The sequence below is a fragment of the Onthophagus taurus genome, chromosome 8 (genome assembly GCF_036711975.1).
Source record: "Onthophagus taurus isolate NC chromosome 8, IU_Otau_3.0, whole genome shotgun sequence".
Lineage (NCBI taxonomy): Eukaryota > Metazoa > Arthropoda > Insecta > Coleoptera > Scarabaeidae > Onthophagus > Onthophagus taurus.
Genome location: NC_091973.1, coordinates 17,875,100 through 17,897,596, shown reverse-complemented (window position 1 = coordinate 17,897,596; position 22,497 = coordinate 17,875,100). Strand labels below are relative to the sequence as shown.

General features: G+C 33.7%; 1 protein-coding gene and 1 pseudogene across 1 annotated transcript; both read right to left on the bottom strand.

Moving 5' to 3' along the window:
* Nucleotides 1–10,295: 10,295 nt before the first annotated feature.
* On the bottom strand, nt 10,296–14,089 carry LOC139431317 (uncharacterized; annotated as a pseudogene).
* Nucleotides 14,090–21,469: 7,380 nt separating this feature from the next.
* Nucleotides 21,470–21,904, bottom strand: LOC139431316 (uncharacterized). The gene has a single exon (XM_071198964.1). The coding sequence runs from the start codon at nt 21,902–21,904 to the stop codon at nt 21,470–21,472; it is 435 nt and encodes a 144-aa protein (XP_071055065.1).
* Between the last annotated feature and the right edge of the window lie 593 nt (nt 21,905–22,497).

The following is a 22,497-nucleotide window of genomic DNA, read 5'->3' as shown; positions in this document are numbered from 1 at the left end:
CGAAATTTAAAATTATTCGTACATTGCTGATTTGTTTTAGGTATGAAATAATTTTTTAAATTTTGCGTGGGCGTTATTATGTTCATCTTAGAAGAATTATTTTTATTAAGTTGATTCGGTTTTCTACAGAGGTATAACCAATTTTGACGTTCAAGTACTTTAGCTTGGGCGGTCTCTAAATTTTCTGGACGTTCAATTTGCATATATTCACCGAAGTCTGGATATCTCATAAGACATCGGAGATATGTTTGTAAGGCAGTACGTTTATAAATGTTAGTTTTTATAGCTCGTTCCTTAGCATTGTTATTTAATTTTAAAATTGTTAACAGTAAATTTAAAGAATCTTTAATTCTGTTACCAAGGCTATAGGGATTTTCATTATTTTCGGATTTTATATTCATCAAATCGTCTAGAAGACAATCTTCTGATAGTTGATCGGTATAATTAAGCTGAAGATATGTTTTAATTTCATGCCAACTAGTGAAATCACGACACACAATTAAGCTTAAGGCTACGTGCGCATTCGGCGGCCTGGCCGCGGCGGCCAGTATTCTTCCAAGCGATTGTTTGGCGGCCAGAAATAATCAGTAGAATTCACAGGTTGCTAATATGAACGTCGAGGAGATAGCTGTAATTGTGTATTTAGTTATGCGGAAGAAGAAAAAGAGAAATGCACGAAAAAAATATTGGGTGCATCCATTATTACGTGAAAGACAATCAAAAGGACTGTTTTATACTTACTACTTTGACATCAAAAATTATGAAGCCAAATTCTTCAATTATATGAGAATGTCAAGGAGCACGTTTCATCACCTACTGGATGGAATAAAAACAAAAATAAGTGGAAGTAATAGCCGCTTTCGTCAGTGTATATCACCAGAAGAAAAATTAGTTATTACTGTGAGGTAAGTTATTTTTACTAAAATATAATATAATATATAAATAATATAAAATATAATAAAAACTAAGGATATAATTCAAGCACTTCCGATGCTTGTGAAGCATTAGAATATTCGGATTCTGGTGATTGCACCTGCTGTGAACTCAAACGGTGTTGACCGTTTGTAGAGTTATCAAATGTTCCAGCACTTGGAATAGTAGAATAACCTGGATGATAGCCTTGAAAACTGTTGGTATATGCATTCGAATAATAATTGTTTTGGTTGAAACGTTCAGATTGTAAACGGCTAGGTTGAAACTTGTCTATGGTTTCCATTAACTCAATTCTTGCTCGCATCTTTGCAGCAGGGGGGATATTTTTAAAGCCACCTAACAATGATAAAAGAAACATTCGATCAGAGTTCGATTCATTTAGTGTATCTCTCTTTTCTCTAGTATTTATACTGTCTTTTAATACTGTAATTAGAGCCTGTACTCCGTCGTCATCACAATTAGAAGCTCTCTTTCTCTTTGATCTGAGTGATTGACTATTCTCTGGGTTTGGAGAAATTACTGAATTGTCATCATTATTTGTCTCAGTCTCAGGCAGATCTGGTATACTGGATTGTGTATTGTTGCTCCCCAATATTGGTGTCATAAACTGAAGTTGGGTAAAATAGATATAAGGTGACTTACGCTGTGCACCAGAACCACTTCTGACACCTTTTATCCGACGTAGCTCTCTTTGAAAAGAGTCCCTAATGTTTTTCCATTTTTTTTGAAGCGCTACAGTAAAGAAATTTTATTTAATTTATTAAATAAGCAAATGAAAAATATGTTCATTGAAGTAATTTTTTACAGATATTTGGCGACAGGATGTTCTTTTGCACATATAAGTCATGATTTCCGAATTGGATTAACAACTACAGGAGAAATAGTATCGGATGTCTGTCAAGCAATATGGGAAAATATAAAACCAATCGCGATTCCGCCTTTGACAAGGGATAAGTGGAATGAAGTAGCGGAAGGTTTTAAAAAAAACGCACAATTCCCAAATTGCATCGGTGCTGTGGATGGCAAGCACATTAAAGTTAAATCACCAGAGCATTCGGGTTCACTTTATTTCAACTACAAGCACTTTTTTTCAATTGTATTACTTGCAATATGCGATGCAGATTATAAGTTTATTTATATAGATGTTGGTGCATATGGTAAATGCAGTGATTCTTCTATTTTCAAAGATTCTGTTTTTTATGATAGACTTATGAGCAATAACTTATGACATATGACATATGATATATATGATATATACATACATATGATATATACTTATGACATACCGAGTAATAAGCCAATCAAAGAAAACGGTCAAGCAATGCCATTCGTCTTGGTGGTTGATGAGGCTTTTTCTCTGTCAGAACATATGATGCGGCCATATGCAGGAAGAATCTTGCCTGATACCAAAAGAACATTTAATTACCGACTCTCACGTGCTCGCCGCTACATCGAATGTAGTTTTGGAATATTAGCAAGTAAATGGCGCATTCTACATCAACCCCTAGCCGTTAAAAAGGAATTTGCAGTTTCGATTGTCAAAGCTATATGTGTTTTACATAATTTTGTGCGAGAACGAGATGGGTATAGATTTGAGGACACATTGTTTATTCCTCAAAATTTGTTAGAAATATCTCCATGTCATCCTTCTAGAGCAAATAGAACATCATCTCAATACAGGGACATGTTTGCAGATTACTTTTGTACTGATGGTCGCTTATCATGGCAATAATAAACGATTACTTACCCAGTTCTGCCTTTTCTTTTTCTTCCAAGCCTTCGCCGCCAAACATATTTGTCAGTTCTATCCATAGTTGTCGCTTCACATCTTTATTCGAATAATCACTTGACGACATATCCCATATGCCCCTTCTAGCTTCAATTTCAACTATAAATCTTTCGGTATCGAAATGATCCTGGCGAGACATCGTAGCGAAAATATATAAAATATTTGAAGATGGAGTACCGGCCGCTGCGGCTAATGCGCTCGCACTGCGCGTATGGTAAGGAAAATGAATGCGCCTGTGTGTCGCGCCTGTTTTCAACGGTCGTGGCGGCCACTATTGGCCGCCGGTCGCCATATGCGTGCGGTTTTTCACATTATAAAGGATAACTTCGATTTCAAAGGTCGCCGCATGCGCACGTAGCCTAAGGCTTCTCCTTCGAAGCGATTTTTAACAATATTTATTAAAAATGGATTTATAGAATTATGAGGGTTTACTCTATCATAATAAGTATTTAAGAATCTTTCACATAATTCGATAAACATTGGAAGTACAATAGGGTCAGCTTTACATTTTGGAATTATATTTACTTCAGTTATGGAGGCTCTGGTATAAGGATGAGCGGGCTGATTTGGATTTTGATTTGCCATTTTTAGTTTTAAATTTTCAAATTGCTCAATTAAAGAATCAATTTTGTCTAAGTGCCAATAATTAATAAATCGGAGTTTACAAAGTTTGTATGGTTTAATATAATTTTTGCCAAAGGTTTAACGTTAATCTTAAAATTACTCACTGTATGAGGTTCATTTGTTCTTCTGTTTTTCGTGTTTTTCTTGTTGTCCTGGAAATGTGATCCGTGGACTCGGGAATCGGCTGGAAGTCGGCTGCTTCCGCTTGGGTCTTCGGGTATGCTGCAGAACGACAGGCACCCTTTGCGGTTGAGACGTGGCAATTTTAGCTCTTGTCCCTTAAATTGAATTTTGGTTTCACTGTCTTGTCGCACTTTTGTTTTGGTTGGTGTTGTTGTGACCGAGTAGGATGGTGTCAGGTGTTAAGAATTAAAATTCACCAATGTCCAAAAATTTCACTTTCGAAACACCGTCTGTTGACACTTAAATAACCTACTGACTGCGCTAGTTATACTTGCCAGCGAATGGTAGGCATTTTAAAAAAAGGAAAAGTAACCTTTCTTTTGTATAACGAATTTATTTTATTAAAAGTAACGACCGTACAGTTAGAAGACAAAAATACAATTAATATTAAATTTAATAATTAGTCCTATTTATACTTTTTTATTTATCATTCATTAATTCTCGGTGTACAATTTCATACCGAATCTTACGGTTCTTCATCTTCTCATATTAGCTTCTTAAATAATATCGGGATTCAGCTGCATAACTCGCGTCAAGACTCCGTAGAGTTGAGCTCAACCTAAAACCTCTTATTAAGGAAAATAAAATATAATGCAAAAAAATAAAAAAAACTCGCCAACAGGAACTTACAAAATAATAAAAAAAATTAAACTTTTTCTTTTCTTTTTTTCTAACTGAATTAATTGAAAAACAAAGAAAATACTTGAAGATTTTTCACGAAATTAACCCAGATATGCCTAAACACTTAATATTAAATATAATTTACTGTTGAAATGATATTTTATCTAAGAAAACAGTATTTAAACATGATATCTGATCATTATAATTTTTTATATACTACATGGGTCTAAAAGACACTGTCCTGTATATACTATACCGATTGGTAACTTTAATTTTAGGAGATACACCCAACACGGACGTACGTATAAGTATACTTGTGTGTGTGCATATGCGCGCGGAGTATGTTTGTGGGAGAGGAATCGCAAGAGTAGTGGATCGGAGAGCAGTCAGTCGTTTGACATCGTTCAATGATAAGAAATATTATAAAAATAATAACTAATATAATAAATGAAATTCAAATAAGACAAAGCAAATTCTTAATTCTAAAAATAAAAACAATTCGTAAGTAACTGAAATAAACTTTGTAAAACAACAAATAAAACAAAAAACTATAAAAATAAAATATTTTTTATATTAGGTGTTCAAATAAACCACCATTCTGTGCTAAACAATAGCCCAATCTATCGTAAAAAGTTGGCCTTACATTCGCTAGTATATCGGGACTAATAATAATAATAATAATAATAATAAACTGCTTTATTGTTCTCCTAGCATACCAAAAAAAAAATCATTGTAATAAATCATTGAAGAAAAAACAAAAAATAAACAGTAAATAAAATTAAATAATTGCCAATAAAAAAAAAATCATACATGAGAACAATCTTATGGCATGGTTCAACTCATGTTGTTCTTCCACCATACCATAGAGAATTTAAACATTAATAGAATGCGCATTAACTGTAACATACAACAAAAAAAAACATTATGCAGATGTAAAGCCATTTTTACAAACGTGAAGGTCACTGCCATCCATGCAAATAATTTAGCACGTGTCTTTTAAAAGTTATTGATGATGCACACACTGTCCACTCAAGAGGAAGTTCATTCATTGTCTTAGCGATCTGATAGGAAAATGACTTTTTGAAAAAAGCTTTATGAAAAATAGGTGGAGATAATCTCCCTTTAAATCTAATATTTACAGTGTGTACATCCCCGCGAAAACTTATTTTGTTATAGAGGTAAGGTGGCTTATAAAGATGGAGGACCCGGTGGTAGAGGCATACAGAGTGCAGCACCCTCCTTCCCTGCATGTTTAACCATTTTAATTCCGGCAACCTGTCACTTACATGGTCACTTCGGTGAAGACCAAACAGTAAACGTATACAGGAATTTTGTGTTTTTTGAATTTTTTCTTTTAAGACATAGGACAAAAAAGGAGAGTACAGAACATCTGCATAGTTAAAAAGTGAGAGGACCAGACTTTCACAGAGATATTTCCTTGTTTTATGGTTCAAATAATGTCTGTTCGAGTAGATAACCTTCAAACTCCCATACGCCCTTTGTATGCATTTGTTGATGTGATCATTAAAAGTCAAATTCTCGTCTATTAAGACACCCAAATTTCGTACTGTTTTATGGAATTGTAACGGTTCATTGTTCACAAATAGATGGAGGGTGTCTGCAACTTGCTGTCTGAGGCTCTTTGGACCGAAAACAATGGCAAGAGACTTACTCTGATTTATATGAAGCCCATGGCGGTCGGAAATATCACATAAAGCTTGCAAATCACTATTTATATCTATACCCGCTTTAACCACCTCAGACGGAGGGAAGGAATAGTACAGCTGGGTGTCGTCTGCGTAAAAGTGCGCCTTACAATGTGAAATGGATTTGATAAAATTTGATGTGTATAATGCATACAAAATAGGCGAAAGAGTCGATCCCTGCGGCACCCCCGATCTCACTTCCAGAAAATCAGAGCAATCAACCCCTACCGATACTGCCTGTTCTCTACCTGTTAGAAAATCATTTAACAACTTTTTTGCATTATATTCAAAACCAATATAACCTAGTATTGCTGAGAGTGTTTCATGATCAACTGTGTCAAATGCCTTGGAATAATCCAGCAAACAGAGTACCGTCATCCTACCCCTATCACTTTCCCGCAGGATATCATCGATAATGTGAATTAGTGCTGTAGTACAACTAAATCCCCTTCTAAAACCGGACTGATTTACGGGTAGAATATTATTATCTTCCACATCACTATTTATTTGTTCAAATAAAATTCGTTCCATAACCTTTGACAACACCGGCAGCACACTTATTGGCCTCAGATCACTTAAAGCAGTTGGTGCGTTCGATTTAGGCAAGGGCTTTATCAACGCTTTTTTCCAGATGGTAGGGAATACACCACTAACAATACAAGTATTAATGAGATTACAAAGGTAAGGTGTAATATGTGAACAACACAAATCAATACATTTAATATTGAGGTAGTCATATCCGGAAGCTTTACTTTTGATAGTGCTGATAGCCTTTTCAATTTCGAACTCATCAACAGTATGAAAACCGAAGGTTAAATCATTTAGTTTATTGCAGTTATAAAAGTTTAGTAATTCATGATCAGGACTATGGCTTCTGGGTATTGCATTGACAAAAAAGTTGTTAATAGCGTTTGGGGAACCAAGGTGTTTAGGTATTGAAATAATATTTCTTTTAAACATTCCGGCATTTCTCAATGAATTCCAGCTGTTATTTGTAATTCTCAATTGAAATTCAAAGTATGCCTTACGTTCTAGAATTATTGATTTATTAACCAAATTACGCAACGACTTGTAATAATCCCATTTAGCAGATGTTTTATTTGACCGATAATTTGTAAAGGCTTTATCTCTTAAGCTTTGCATAAATTTTATATTCTGTGTTATCCAAGGTGACGGGGGACCAGTATGTGTACTTACTTTGACGGGTGCATGGAGATCTAAGATATTAGTTATCTGTTCCATTAAGAATTCGGCTTTGACGTTAGACTCTTCTATATCAAAGATATAAGAAAAAGGAACTTGCCGAAGATCATTTAGAAAACTGTCGTAATGAAAGTTTCCGAATGACCTGGCTATATTTTGAAAGCTTGATTTGATATGTGTTGCGCCCTTAAGGTTACAATAAATTATATTGTGATCTGAGATACCATGGGTGGTATACACACCACTTACGTTGACTGTATGGGGTTTCGAAATATAAAAAACGTCAATTAATGTAGAAGTCTGGCCCGTCACCCTTGTGGGGTCATTTATAAGCTGTACCAAACCAAAAGAATCACAAACATCTGTTAAAGCCATGGTTGACACGTTGCCCGGTATTAATAAATTAATATTCAAATCACCAGTAAACACAACAGTGTCCACTGTCGGCACCACATTTGCAAACGTATTCTCCAACTCATTTAAGAATGATCTATAGAAAAACTTAGGTGGCCGATAAGCAACGCCTACAGCAAAAGCGGTACCACCCAAGCGAAATGACAACCATAGCTGTTCGATAACATCAGTAGTATCAAGCACTCTATATTTAATGTTTCGCCTTATATATACCGCCACACCGCCACCTCTACCACCCCTATCCTTACGAAGGAAATAATAACCATCAATATCCAAGTCACTACAGTGTACAGAATCTGTTAACCACGTTTCTGTAAGACATATTATATCATAATGAGCGTTTTGAATAATGGTTTTTAGAGCATCAAAAGATGATAGCAGTGACCTGACATTTAAATGGCAGAAGGAAATCGTAGTGTTGAAGTTACAAATATTAAATACAAACGTAAGAAAAACGAAATGAACTGTTCTAAATAGCTAAAATTTAGAATATATATATATAAATAATATTCAAAAAGAGAGAAAAACAAAATTAAATAAAACAACCAAACAAAGTAATGAAAGCACAAAAAAAAAATTACTATGGTGCTAGCTCCCGAGTGAAAACGAAACCAGCTGCATAATATAGTGCAAAGGAAATAAGACATAGCAAATTAAATTATTTAACTCAAAGGAAACCTAATTTGAATAACATATTGTTCTAAAAAAAAGAAAAAAAAAAGTAAATAGCAATAATAAATTATTTAACTTTACTGCGAGTTTTCACCCGCGCTAATATAATATCCTGTATACAATTGCGAATTTTTGTTTGTAAGTCATCCAGATTGGTTGTCCTTTCTTCATCAAAACCATAGCTTAAATTTCGTCGTCAAAACCATAAATTTTCGATTTTAAATATCCCCATAGAAAAAAATCATTGGGGGCTAAATCTGGTGATCTAGGCGGCCAAGTTAACGTTCCGCAAATAGATATTACACGATTTGGAAATTGTGCGTTAAGATACTCTTTAACTTGCCAGCTGTTGTGAGCCGGGCAACCATCTTGTTGGAACCAGATACTTCCAAATTGAACATTGTCTAATTGTTAAAGCGATGGGATTACGTCATTTTGCAAAATGTTTAAATACTTATGACCATTTAAATTTCCTTCTATGAAAAAAGGACCGATAATATGGTCACCTACTAAGCCAGCCCAAACATTTAATTTTTGGGGATATTGTGTACGAGCCGCATAAACTTTGTGTTCATTGTCACGACTCCAATATCGAGCAACGCTGGGATTATGCCGACCATGCAAAGGAAATGTCGATTCATCGGTAAATAAAATACTTTTTTTTATAAAATCAACATTTGATCTCATACAACGGTGTAGTTGTTACTGAAGGTATATACGCGAGTGGTGAGGAAAAATTACTAATACCTAAATCGTGTTACAACTTGTTGCTGGTGTCCTACATGTAGGACGCTAGGCATATCTGGGTTAAAGATGGTTTGTCTTTTTTTTTTATTTAACCTTATACTTTGTCCGATGGATTTACGAAGTTGATAACCTATGATTCACCTCAGCAACACTTCTGGTATGGGTCAGGAAAGGTAACAGATTTGGTTTGGCCTTCCCAATGAGGTTGATGTTATAGATGTTAAATTATTCCATAAACTAGTTAGGATGACAATGCCACATCCCATGGTTTACTTAATCTTGTTCTGTAATCCGTCTTTATTATTGGTTCCCAAGTTACTTCTCCATGCACAGCGTCGATACAGTACCCGCTCAAAAACGAACAAGATACTCCACCACGGAGCCGAATTGTATCATCTTCCAAACTGATAGTGGCTAGATAGTCTTGCAAATGGATTTTGACAGTCCCTTGTACGACAACATCTTCCCAAGTTACTTCATTCTCTGTTTAAACTCCACCCACACAATCGCCGATAAAATTTAACTTCCCATGAAACATATGGGCTCCCATAATATTGATCGTACCATACTTATGAGCTTTTCAGCTGGGTCCACATCAATAAAAATTTACGTTGTGTGGACTGTATACGTTGTGTGGACTGTATACGTTGTATGTGGTGTGTGTGCGTGGCAATGTGGACGGTTTGACGCACAAACTGGCACACAAAAGTTTTCGCCGCACAGCACACATACGAACCATCGAAAGTCGGTTTTCTCCCGAACATCAAACGAATTTGCGGCACACAGGATTTGTATGTGGACGTGTTGTTGAAGTGAAATAAACTTAGTTTCAAAGAGGTACCTATCTGGCGTAATTGTCTAGTAAGAGTATGTCTCAGCATAGCAATATGTTCAAGAAAAAGTGCGCTGCATTCATAATAATGCACAATTTAATTAAAAAAAAGGAAGAAAGTCGCAAGAAAAGGCTGTATTGGATGAAACATTTGTACCAAAGCAGAAAAAATGAAGGTGAAGACGTACATTTATTGAACATATTATCGTTAAATGAAAGCACTGGTCACTTTAAGAACTTTTTAAGAATGTCTGTACAAGTCTTCGAATTATTTATAAATTTGATTGGACCAAAAATCCAGAAGCAGGATACTAACTTCAGAGAAAGTATAAGTGTGAAGGACAGACTAGCTTTGACACTTCGTTTCTTAGCTACTGGAAATTCGTACACAAGTCTTCAGTACCTATTCAAAATATCTAAGCAAGCTATATCCATTATAGTTCCGCAAGTATGTAAAGCTTTACTTGATGTTCTACAAGATTGCATAAAGGTAAGTAAATGAAACAAACACATGCCATCAAAAAGAACTTTTATTTAAACATATTTTTATTTTCAATTAGAAAAATTATTATTAAAGATTTAAAAATTGAGATAATTCAAATGTTACCTCATTTTCTGTAGCCACTGTATTTTCCACAGTCACTGGATTTTCTGTAGTGACTGTATCTTTTGTAATGACTGTTTGTTCTGAGGATGTGGGAAGTTTGCTGGTAACAACCAGGTATTGGGGTTGGGGAGATGGTGATACTGATAAAGGTGGTGAGCTACTTTGTAATGAAATATCACGAACAGAATGTAATGGTGAAACTGAATGTTGGGAAGGGGACATGAAACATTGGGAACCATTTGGTGCCGCACCAAGTCTTGACAATTCTGCATCAAAAATTAAAGTATTAATTTTATGAGTCAAGACTGACTTTGTGTATGGATCGAACTGATTCAATTTTTCCGCGACATATTTAGCATATAGTTGTGTGCAATCTTCTTTTTCCATCGGTGCTTGTAAAAACTTATAAGCCATTTCTATACGCGGATCCTCGTCATTTTTCTTTGCTCGCTTTCTTATTTTACTTGCTGGTTGTGCTGATATAGGTGCTTGTGGTATAGCGAAGCTTGTATCAGTATCATTGTTGGTGCCAGAACCATTTAAATTATTGTCAGGTTGAACATCAGCGTTTACATTTAAACTGGGATTAGGCTGGGCATTAGCGTTTATATTTAAAGTAGAACAAGGTTGAGCTTCGGCGTTTACATTTTCCTATAAAAAATATATACAGGTGTTCATTTCAAAACTTTCCACCTCAATTTCTGTAAATTCGGAAGTTTAAAAAGAAAATCGCTGAAATAGGTAAAGAATAAAACCAAGGGGGACAACTTTTTATGTAAAAATTGACTCACTCACTTCAACCCCCCGCCGCCAGAAACCAACCCCTTAAAAATCTTAAATGGAAAGGGGTATCAAGTGATACCTCATTTTAAAGGTCTTTTAAGGTACTACATGTTAGTATTTATTTTTTTTTAAATTGATCGATTCGTTTTCGAAATTTTTGCGAAAATCTTTGTTTTGTATTTCCCGCTTTAATTAATATTAAAAACTTTAATCACCTTCTTAAAAGCAAGAATAAGTAATCTTTTATTATTAATTTATAAAATTAAATTACCATGTTCGTTTTTACAACGACCATTAAACCTTTATTATTTCGGAGCAATCGGAAATATTTAAGAAAACTAAACACGTATAATTATGAATTAAACTAAATTTTATTGAAAGTATTTTACATTAAACCTGTATGAAAATTACTCTTGACTCGAATGGCCAAAAAAAGGAAAAAAAGAGACGAAATTTTTCTCTTTCTATAAACGAGTTATAGGCAGGCTCACAGTGCGAGAAAAGAATAAAATAAAAGTGCAATTCTAAACATAAGTTTATTTGGTTATTACTTAAACAACTTTGTGTTATCCACTTAACAAAGTTATTTAAATAAAACAGCAGTAATGGTTTACAGTTTGCAGGAAAGGATTGAAATTGTATTAATGTATGGATCCCAAAATGAATGTGCTCGACGAACTGCCGCAGTTTTTAATGAAAGGCATCCAGATAAGAACGTATCTCATACATACGTCCTGAATCCCATGAAGAAATTCACTCAGACTGGGTCCGTTGCCAACATAAAACATAATGAGTCGAGAGTTTTGAACGAAACCGCTCAACTCGAAGTGTTGGGTCATTTCGGTATCAACCCCAATACTTCATTGCGTCAGGTATCTCGTGCAACTGGTATATCCTTGGGTTCTGTTCATAAAGTTGTAAAACTTCACAAATTCCATCCTTATAAATTGAAAATACATCAAGAGCTAACTGAAGACGATTTTGACAGGAGAATACAGTTTTGTGAAGAAGTGACCACTATTATTAATAATAACAACGTTTTTGTGAAAAATATATGCTTTAGTGATGAATGCACTTTTTCTTTAAATGGATTTGTAAATAAACATAACTGCAGATATTGGAGTAATGAAAACCCTCATCTGACTGTAGAAGGGCATACACAATATCCTGAAAAAGTTAATGTATGGGCCGGCATTTTGGGAGACAAAGTGATAGGTCCAGTGTTTATCGATGGAAATTTAAACGGCGAAGTGTACTTGGATATGTTAGAAAATACTATCAATCCACATACATTATCTAACAATACTGTAAAAAAGATTTTAAAAATGTATATTATATTTTAAGTACGATTCTATCACTGCAGATTGATTTTTTTAGATGCCTTCAACCCCAGAAGAATGGCTGGAAGTGGCTCGAGATTATGAGCAAATATGGAACTTTCCTCATTGCATTGGCGCAATTGATGGGAAGCATGTTATTCTCCAAGCACCATTTAACAGTGCAAGTGAATACTATAATTACAAAGGCTTCTTTAGCATAGTACTTTTTGCTCTGGTCGATGCGAATTATAACTTTCTTTATGTTAATATTGGATGTCAAGGTAGAATTTCTGACGGGGGAGTATTCAGAAACACAGAACTTTATAAAAAACTTGAGAGTAATACGTTAGGATTACCAACATAGGATATTCCCTATGTTATTGTAGGTGATGAAGCATTTACTTTGACAAAGAACGTAATGAAACCATTTGCAGGAGACCATAGAAAAGGACCAAAAGAACGAATTTTTAATTATAGGTTGAGCAGAGCTAGAAGAGTTGTGGAAAATGTATTTGGCATAATTTCAGCTGTGTTTCGAGTTTTGAGAAAGCCATTTTTGCTAGAACCCAAAAAATGTGATTTAATAGTAATGACCATTGTGTATCTTCATAATTATTTAATGAGGAGCAAGAGTTCAAAGAAGATATACACTCCTCCTGGAACTTTTGATACAGAAGTGGAAGGGCGTTTAGTTGAAGGAACTTGGAGATCTTCAGAAACCATTGAAAACCTTAGGAATCTACGAAATATTCCACGAAGGTCAACATTTCAAGCAAATGAAGTCCGTGAAGGATTTTGTACTTATTTCACTATCGAAGGGGTGGTTGAATGGCAACTGGATTATTAATATCTATCTATGGTATTCTGAACTCCATTTTCTATATTTGGAGTATTAATTCATTTGTAATTCAATTATTATTATAAACATGTTATAAACATAACTTAAACAAAAAATTAAAGATTTGAAATTGTTTACTTACCAACTTTTCTTCTGAACTCAAGGTACTTCTAGGTTCGTCTTTGTCGAATAGAAAAGAAAAAGCTGGCAAAGCAAACCAATCGGATTTGTACACTTCTTCAGTTCCTTTAAAATAATAAAACAAAGCTTTTATACTGATGCAACATTTTTATAATACTAAATGCTGATAATTACCAAAATACGTACCTTTGCCTGTTCCAATTGTCTTTTTTCCTTTAGCTCTTTCACGCCTTAAGGAGCCTAGTAAGCTGTTAATTTTCTTTTTAATGTCATCTACACATAATTCTAATATGCTTGCAATTTCTTGCCAGGCATCGAACTTCTTTTTTTTATTGAAGTAGAAAGGATGCTTCGGGTCCCACAACACCTTCCTTTTACTATACTCTTTTATTAAAACTAAAACATTTTCTCTATCGAAATCCATTATATTGATTTTGTTTAGATAAGGTTTAACCACCGATAAATATAAACAAATTTATTTTTGCCACTTGTTGGAATAACTTACTAAAACATAACCTAACAAAATCATACTGCACACACAGACGGAGCAGGGCATACAACACACACAGCACAAATATTTATTGGCTGTGTGTGGTACTTTTACGCCGGTAAAAATTTTCGCCGCACAGTAAATTTAACACACACGCAAATTTTTATTGATGTGGACCCAGCTTTAGACATTCCTCGGCGCCTAATGAATGTATGTGGGTTAGACTACCTCCTTGAACTTCTGAACTGTGACTGTGCATACCACAATGTGCTATTTTTCTAGTTATTTCTACCTTACAACTATATACTATCTGTCGGTGAATTTGGGCTCTTTGGACTACTTATACTTCTAACATGGTTTCTTCGTAGTTGGACTCTATTTGCGAACAATCACCAACGTTTCTTAACGATATTCGACTAACATTAACACTAGGAGCGCTACAATCGTATGCTATAATTGTTAATCCTATCCTTGAATAGGCTTCAATCCACAATAAGATAATTAATAGCGCTGAAACAAACAAAAACAAATATCCGATTTTCCCGCGTTTAACAAACAACAACAAAAATTTATATATTTTGTCTTTTTCTTTTTTTTATACCTATATACTTCTTACTTTACCTAAACCTAGTTGGGAGCTTTATAGCTCTCCTCTCCCGTCGTACGGCCAACGGCTTTTCAAGAGATTCATCTACCGATTCTGATGCCCTATTAATAATACTATCGTTCTTCTGTTCCCTTTCTATTGCTAAAGGATTTTTGTAAAATTCGGTTGTTAATTCCGGTAACTCGTTAATGGTACTATCATTCTCCTGCTCAAGATTTTCGGCTATACTAGCATTACCGCTTACATCCAGTATTAATCGTCTGAGTCGCATATTAATCCCGGGGCAGGGGGTCGGCTGATTAGCTGATTATCGGCATATGGGGTTCAAAATATTCGTTTACCACTTCATTGTGTGCATTCGAATCTGAGCATTTACGCTCCTTAAGAGTCGCTTCTTTGTTCGTTCTAAACGGTTTCAATCTACTACTATGCATAATAAATTTTTGCCGACGTGATTTCGTAATTCTCTGGTCCCTTGATTTTAGTAACCATGTATGGCCCTATCCAGGGTTGGCTCAACTTTTTATTTAGCCCCGGTTTAATAGCTATGTCTTTTAAGAACACTAACTCTCCCAGATTAAATTCTCTATGAGTTTTCTAATAACACCGCAAGAGTTTCTTTTTAAAAATTAACTTTATTTATTATAACGATCTTAACAAGTCGGAGGTTAAACTAATTCTAATTCCTAACAATGGAAAAGAATTTACTAAAAGAAATTAAACTTAATTCTAAGTAAAACATCTGCTTCAGGAATGAACGATGCAATGTCCTTATCATCTCTTTTCCAGAAACAGCGTATCTTCTTTATAAGTTCTCACGGGAACATGTAGATATAACCCCTCCCCCATTAGATTCAACTCAGAGGGACGGAAGTTGAATATTATTGGAATCGATAACCTGGGATTTCGATTTTTGATGTTTTCTTATTTTTCTATAAATTAAACACACAATGAACAATATTACGATTACATAGATAATGATTGTCCATGCGTTTGGTAATCTTGTAATCCCATATTCTATCAATGGATTATTGGCGATGATCCTTGATTTCAGTTCATGAAGTTCATCTAAACCAATATCTTTTATATGTAGAGTCAAGTTAAGATAAGGTAACGTCGGATCTAGTGTTTCTTCTAATTCAGGAAATAATATTGATTTCGTTCCATTAGTTGTTTGGACGTTATTTATTATGGTTCTATTGTTGAATGAAATCTTACATCCCATAGGTATTTCGGACAGGTAAGTTACGTGCATTCTTATGGTTTCATCTTGATAATTACACTCCAATTTTAGGAATTGTGGTATAGGAATTACCCAAATCCATTGGTTGGTGTTGTCTAATTGCTTCACAATTAATTCGGCAATTTTTATTTCTGTTTCTTTGCAATTGTTTGCACGTTTCCCATTTAATAGTTGTAGTTCACAAGGGCTTTCTTCAGTGAATTGTTCAAGATTTAATTTTTTACAAATATAAAGTTGTGGAAACATCCGTTTACATGGTTGATTTTTAAATCCAAAATACATTTCATTCTTTATCAAATATTTATCTTTTGAAATCACTGTCTTTAGACGATTCTTACTTAGTATTGGGATGGAATACAGGTGAAAATATTCAAATTGGTATGGATAGGTTATAGGAATGTGTATTAAATACGTTACTCTATTGTTAGAAATGTAACATTCAACTTCAATTAATTTTTCGAAAAACAAAGTGTTTTCAAGTGTTAACTGCATAGGTAATTGATTAACGTTAACTTGTTTGGTCAGTTGCTTTAATGATCTAAATAAATCAATTACTGTGATTATGCTGGGGTGCATCATTTTTAATTTAGCAAACGTAATTGCATTTTCAACATCCTGCAAAACTGATTGTATCACTTCGTACAAATTTATCATTTGGATCAAAGTATCTTTTGTAAACGTAATGTTTCGATCGTATTCAGAATGATTAATTATTAACGAAAGTTGATCGATCTTTGAATCTAATACTTTCTCGTTATGATTAATTTCCATAATTGTTTTATTGAATTTATTAATAATATCGAAACAAATCGAATTTTGGGTGACAATACTAGTACTTAATTTATCTTGATTTTTCTGTAATTGAGTAATTAAATTATCGTAACGTTCTCCGTCTGATGCATCCAAATTGCCTGAGACAGCTTTAAATATTGAACCTAGACCATTGATCAATCCACGTCTTGTACGTTGTGGATGGGGTATAATTTCCTTTAATTTGTTTTCGGTACGTATACAGATTAATCTTAACACTTTCAAATAATTCGACATTTCGAATGAATGTTCATAATTTTTGTGAAGTAGTCCGATAATTGTTTTTGATTTTTGGTAAAGTTTATTCGTTTCGATAATTATTGGATTCAAGTCTTGGTAATGTATGAGCGTGTGAGAAAATTCTTCTACTTTAGCATTTCCTAAGTGAAGGGGTATTATTCCGGAATTCTTTTCTAAATTTCGAATTACGATTTTGTCCGGTAGTCCGAGGACGAGGGGTAACCTATAATTTTAAGAAATATTTGTACTAAAGTCATACGTTTCTTTCAAAGGTCGTTTAAGATTATCCATATGTATTTTACCTTGCGTATTGGTAGAGATTATTTTTTTATCAAGATCAGATGTTAAGATATTTGTACTTTTCTCAAATTTATTCGCTAATTTTTTCCTTTCATGCTTTTTAATAAACACTTTTTGTTGTGGCTTGAATAATGTAGGTTTGTCACGGTTTTTATTAATGTTGTCAATAATTGTTTGTTTTTTATTGATCAAATTTTCATTAATTCTGGAGTACATTAACTTTGCTTTTTCTTTATGTTGATGCATATAATCATTCAAAAGATGTGTATTTACATTAATATCGAAAGGGTCGCCATTATTTATATGGGCATTAATTACAGCTACTGGTTTAAATTTAGTAGCAGAATGTAATGATTGATTGTAAGCTAGTATTGCATAAATCATTCTGGATTGTATAGTTGTGGTTGCAAAACCTTCAGAATTTAATAAACGAATGTGTTCAGCAAGAGTTGAATGAAGTCTCTCTATAACACCATTAGATTGAGGATGATGAGGTGTGATAAAATGTAGTTTTATTTTATGAAGTGCCAAAAGTTCGGTAAAAAGGTTATTTTTAAATTCGGTACCATTATCAACTATGATTTGGTTGGGTATGCCATGATGTGAAAAGTAAATTAATAATCTGTCTACGATTTCTATAGCAGCTAAAGAATTTAAAGGATATGCTTGAGCATATTTTGAAAAACTATCAATAATCGTTAGAAATTTAGATTTTTCTAAAGTATACGTGTCCATATGTATGATTTCAAAAGGTCTTATGGCAGTAGGGGTGATATTTAATTCCATTTTTATTGGGTTCCTTTGATATTTGGCTTGTTGACAGATTTCACATTCATTAATGTAAGTCTGTATAGAATTTTTTAAATTTGGCCAATAATATTTTGATTTTATTCTCTGTTCAGTTTCATCGATTCCTCGATGATTGGATTTACCTTCGTGATAATTTTGAATTAATTCACGTATATCATTACGGTCGGTAACATCTATCAATTTTTGGAGACAACGTTTAAATTTAAAGGAGGGCCATTTAAAATTTCGTCTAAAGATTTCACAAAAAGGTTCGTACATATCTTTGCCGTCAAAATACAAATGATACTGAATGTTGGGTATTATAAATTATTTAACAAAATTTATTATTTCAGTCTCTAAGTTTGATTTTGAGAATTGTACATAAATTCGTTGCTTATTTTCAAACAATTTTTCATGTTTGGGTTTCGCTGGACTGTGTAAAACAGAAGATATTATTAATTGATTATACCCGTGATTAATAGGGGTATCGGAAATAGGTATGTCAACTATTGGATTTTGATCGTCAATTGAGTGAAGTGTATCATCTAAATCTGGAATATTATCTAAGTCAATGATATCTAAAGGTTCGTCGTCTGGGTGAACTTGAATAGAGTCATTATCATCGACAGGTACGGAAGTAATATTGGTATTAGAGTCATTCATGTATGCTAAGATATCGAATGTTTCTTTAGTGTTTAATTCAATTCGCGAAAGTGCGTCGGCGTTGGTATTTAATTTACCTTTTTTGTAAATAATGTTATAGTCAAATTCCTCGAGTTTAATACGCCATCGAAGTAATTTGGAATGAGGGTCTTTTAATGAAAATAACCATTGGAGTGGTTTATGGTCTGTTATGATGTTAAATTTTCTTCCAAAAAGGTAGGGTCTGAAATATTTTGTTGCCCAGACAATCGAAAGTAATTCTTTCTCGATTGTCGAATAATTTTGTTCAGAGTCATTTAATGTTCTCGATGCGTAAGCGTATAGGTAGATCGCTACCAATTGGTCCTTGCGATAAAATAGCACCAAGAGCTACATTACTGGCATCGGTTGTTAAATTAAATTGTTTTGAAAAATCGGGATATTGAAGTAAAGGTTCATTTATTAACAGATTTTTACAAGTCTCAAAACAATTAACGAATTCTTGATTGTGTTCAATCTTTGCTCCTTTTTTTAAGCATTTTGTAAGGGGTCTCGTTATTCTCGCGAAATCTCTGATAAATTTGCGGTAATAACCTAATAATCCAAGGAATCCTTTAATTTGTTTGGTGGTTTTAGGAATCGGGTACTTTTTTACTGCTGAAATTTTGTCTGGATTAGGTTTTACACCTTCCGGAGTAACTATGTGACCTAAATACGCGACTTCTTTTCTAAGAAATTCTGATTTGTCTAATTGAATTTTAAAATTTGATTGTCTTAATCTGTTAAATACTGTTTTAGTCTATCAAGGTGTTCTTGTAGGGATGTGGAGAAAATAATTATATCGTCTAAGTAAACAAGACATTTTTCGTTTTGAATACCACGCAAAATGTTATCCATTACGCGTTGGAAAGTGGCGGGTGCGTTTTTTAAGCCGAATGGCATCCTTAAAAATTCATAATGTCCATTTTCACAATTAAACGCGGTTTTTGATATGTCGGATTCATTCATTTCGATTTGGTGGAATCCACTAGCCAAATCTAAGGTGGTAAAATATTGACATTTGCCTAGTTTATCTAACAAATCTGTGATATTAGGCAATGGGTACTTATCGTTTATTGTTTTTTCGTTTAACTTGCGGTAATCTATGACTACACGCCATTTTTGCTTTCCAGTGGAATCAATTTTTTTGGGGACTACCCAAATTGGAGAAGACCAAGGGGAATTACTGGGTATGATAATTTTTTGATCGAGCATTTTATTAATTTGATTTTCTACTTCTGGTTTATGTATGAAAGGGTATCTATATGATTTCGTATAAATTGGGATTTCGTCTGTCGTTTTGATAGCATGTTTAATTTGATTAGTAAACGTCAAACGGTCGTTTTCATTATAAAATATATCTGAATATTCTCTACAAAGTTCTAAAATTTGTTGTCTTTCTTCATCGTTTAGGTGATCAGTCCGAATTTTAGATAAGTCAAAGTGTTGGTCTGTATTGTCGTGACGATAACTTACGACATGATTAAATTGAATTGTTTCTAAATCTTTCTCACAGAATTTTTCTACTTTTAGAGGTTTAGTTAAATCTAACGAAACTGAATGATCATTTTTATTAAGTATGGAAGTTATTGCTAATCCCTGGTTTGCGATAGTTAAAGTTTCAGGAATTTCACAATCTTGAATTTTGGTGTACGGAATTATTATTTCTCCGTCAGAAATAGATGTTCTAATTTTAACAATTTGTTCTGATCTCTCAGAAATAATTATGTTATTGTTATTAAGTATTTCTGATTGATAATACTTTAATTGAATTTGTGCATAAGGTGTTAAAATTATGCCTTTATTATAATCAAGGGTAGCTTTTAATAATCGAATGTTATCTAAGCCAATGCATCCGTCAAATACGTCATGAAACTTAAATAAATAAAATTTAAGTAAATTTTGTTCCGGTAATTTAAATAATTTTGAGGCGGGCATGTAAGTGCTATATTTATGTGTAGATTTCTGCAGAGCTGTTTTAACAATAAAAGGATCGTTTTGAATTAATTTCGGATAAAGTTTAAATGCAATGTCCGGATTTATGAAAGATCTTGAGGCTCCGGTGTCTACCAAAAAATTAAGATTATGTTCGGGTAAGGTGATATAAGATAGGGTGTCAGAACTAGACATGGAATTTATTAAAATTTCCTCTAATTCTACGTTTGATTGGTTGATTGAGGCAGATTGTAAAAATTTTCGTCATTATAGTTATAATATTCTTGTGTATCAGATTCGTAAATATTGTCATTATCGGTATCTCCCGATTCAACTGATTGAAATTTAGGTTGAAAGTCATTGTCAAATTCGATGTTTTCAGGTATTTCAGGTGAAATATTTTCATCGTTAGGTTGACCAGTTTCAACAGAAAACATTCTCATTCGTTTTAATGGGTTATTTCGTAAAGTATTTGATTGATGAGTGCTAGTGCTCATTGGAGTCGGTGTAGGAAAATTTTTGTTTTGGTTTGGTCGAAAAGCGTTTTGGGGTCTACCAAAGGTTTGAGCATTTGTCGGAAATCTTTGTGGTTGATGATTAAAATTGGGTCTTATATTGATCGGTTGTGAGGGAAAATTTGATTGTCCTGGTTGAAAGTTTTGTCGATTGTAATGTGGTGGTTGATGTGAATTCATTCCCCAGAATTGGTGTGTAAATTGAGGTGGATAATGATTGTTATATTTAAAATGTTGTGAATCTGGTTTAGGAAATTGCGGTTTCTGTACCAGTTTCGGTTGAGAATCAGGTAATCTCATTGGTCTCATGGTCTGATTTTGAAAATAAAGTGTATTATTTTCTTGAATCACAAATTGAAGAGCTTCGTTTAGGTTGGTAGGACGCATGCAACGTATAGTGGTTCCCAAGGGTTCTTTTAATCCAGATAAAAATGTTTTAAGTGTTAATTAATTGTAAAGATTTCGTTTTAAAGCTTTCGCGGGTTCCGTGTGTTCATGCATGTCTACATACGAGCAAATTAAATTTAAAATGTATAAACAACGGTCATAAAATTGATGGGGTTGTTCATTATTATTTTGTCGTAACATAACTAGGTCTCTATTTAAACAAGCTTCGTCTCTTTGGTCTGCAAAATTACGTTGAAGAGTGATTTTTAAAGACTCCCAGGTGGAGACGTTTTGAATATTTACTACTAATCTAGCATTTCCGGTTAATTTACCAATTAAAGAATTTAGTAAATAAATATTTTGAAAATCGTTAGGTTTACTTACGTCATAAAATGCGGTAATTAAACTTTGACAAGTTTGTATGTAGCGATTCAATTCATTCGGGTTTCCATCAAATTGAGGAACGCAATTTAAATATTCTGGTTTAAAAGCCATTTCTAAATTTAAATTTGGAGTGTTTGTAACGTTTGTGAATACGGAATTTGTTAAGGAATTTATAGTAAGAAATTCTTCTGAAGACAGTGTGAGTCTTTGTAAATTATTGAGCAAATCGTCAACTGACATAAATGAAATGTACTTACAAAACTAAAGTGATTCTCATAACGGTGTTTCTATAGGAAATTGCCTTGTGCCTTGATTGGTTTGGGGGTCCTTCCTGCGGATGTGGACGATGATGTTCCAAATCCCGTGAAATCCGTGAGTCCAGATGTTGAACGATTCAATGTCCGGTCACCGATATCACTGTTCGAATTACCGATTAATCGAAGATACGAAAATTGTTGTACGATACACCAATCTCGATAATCCTGCTGACTGCGCCAGTTTTCTAATAACACCGCAAGAGTTTCTTTTTAAAAATTAACTTTATTTATTATAACGATCTTAACAAGTCGGAGGTTAAACTAATTCTAATTCCTAACAATGGAAAAGAATTTACTAAAAGAAATTAAACTTAATTCTAAGTAAAACATCTGCTTCAGGAATGAACGATGGAATGTCCTTATCATCTCTTTTCTAGAAACAGTGTA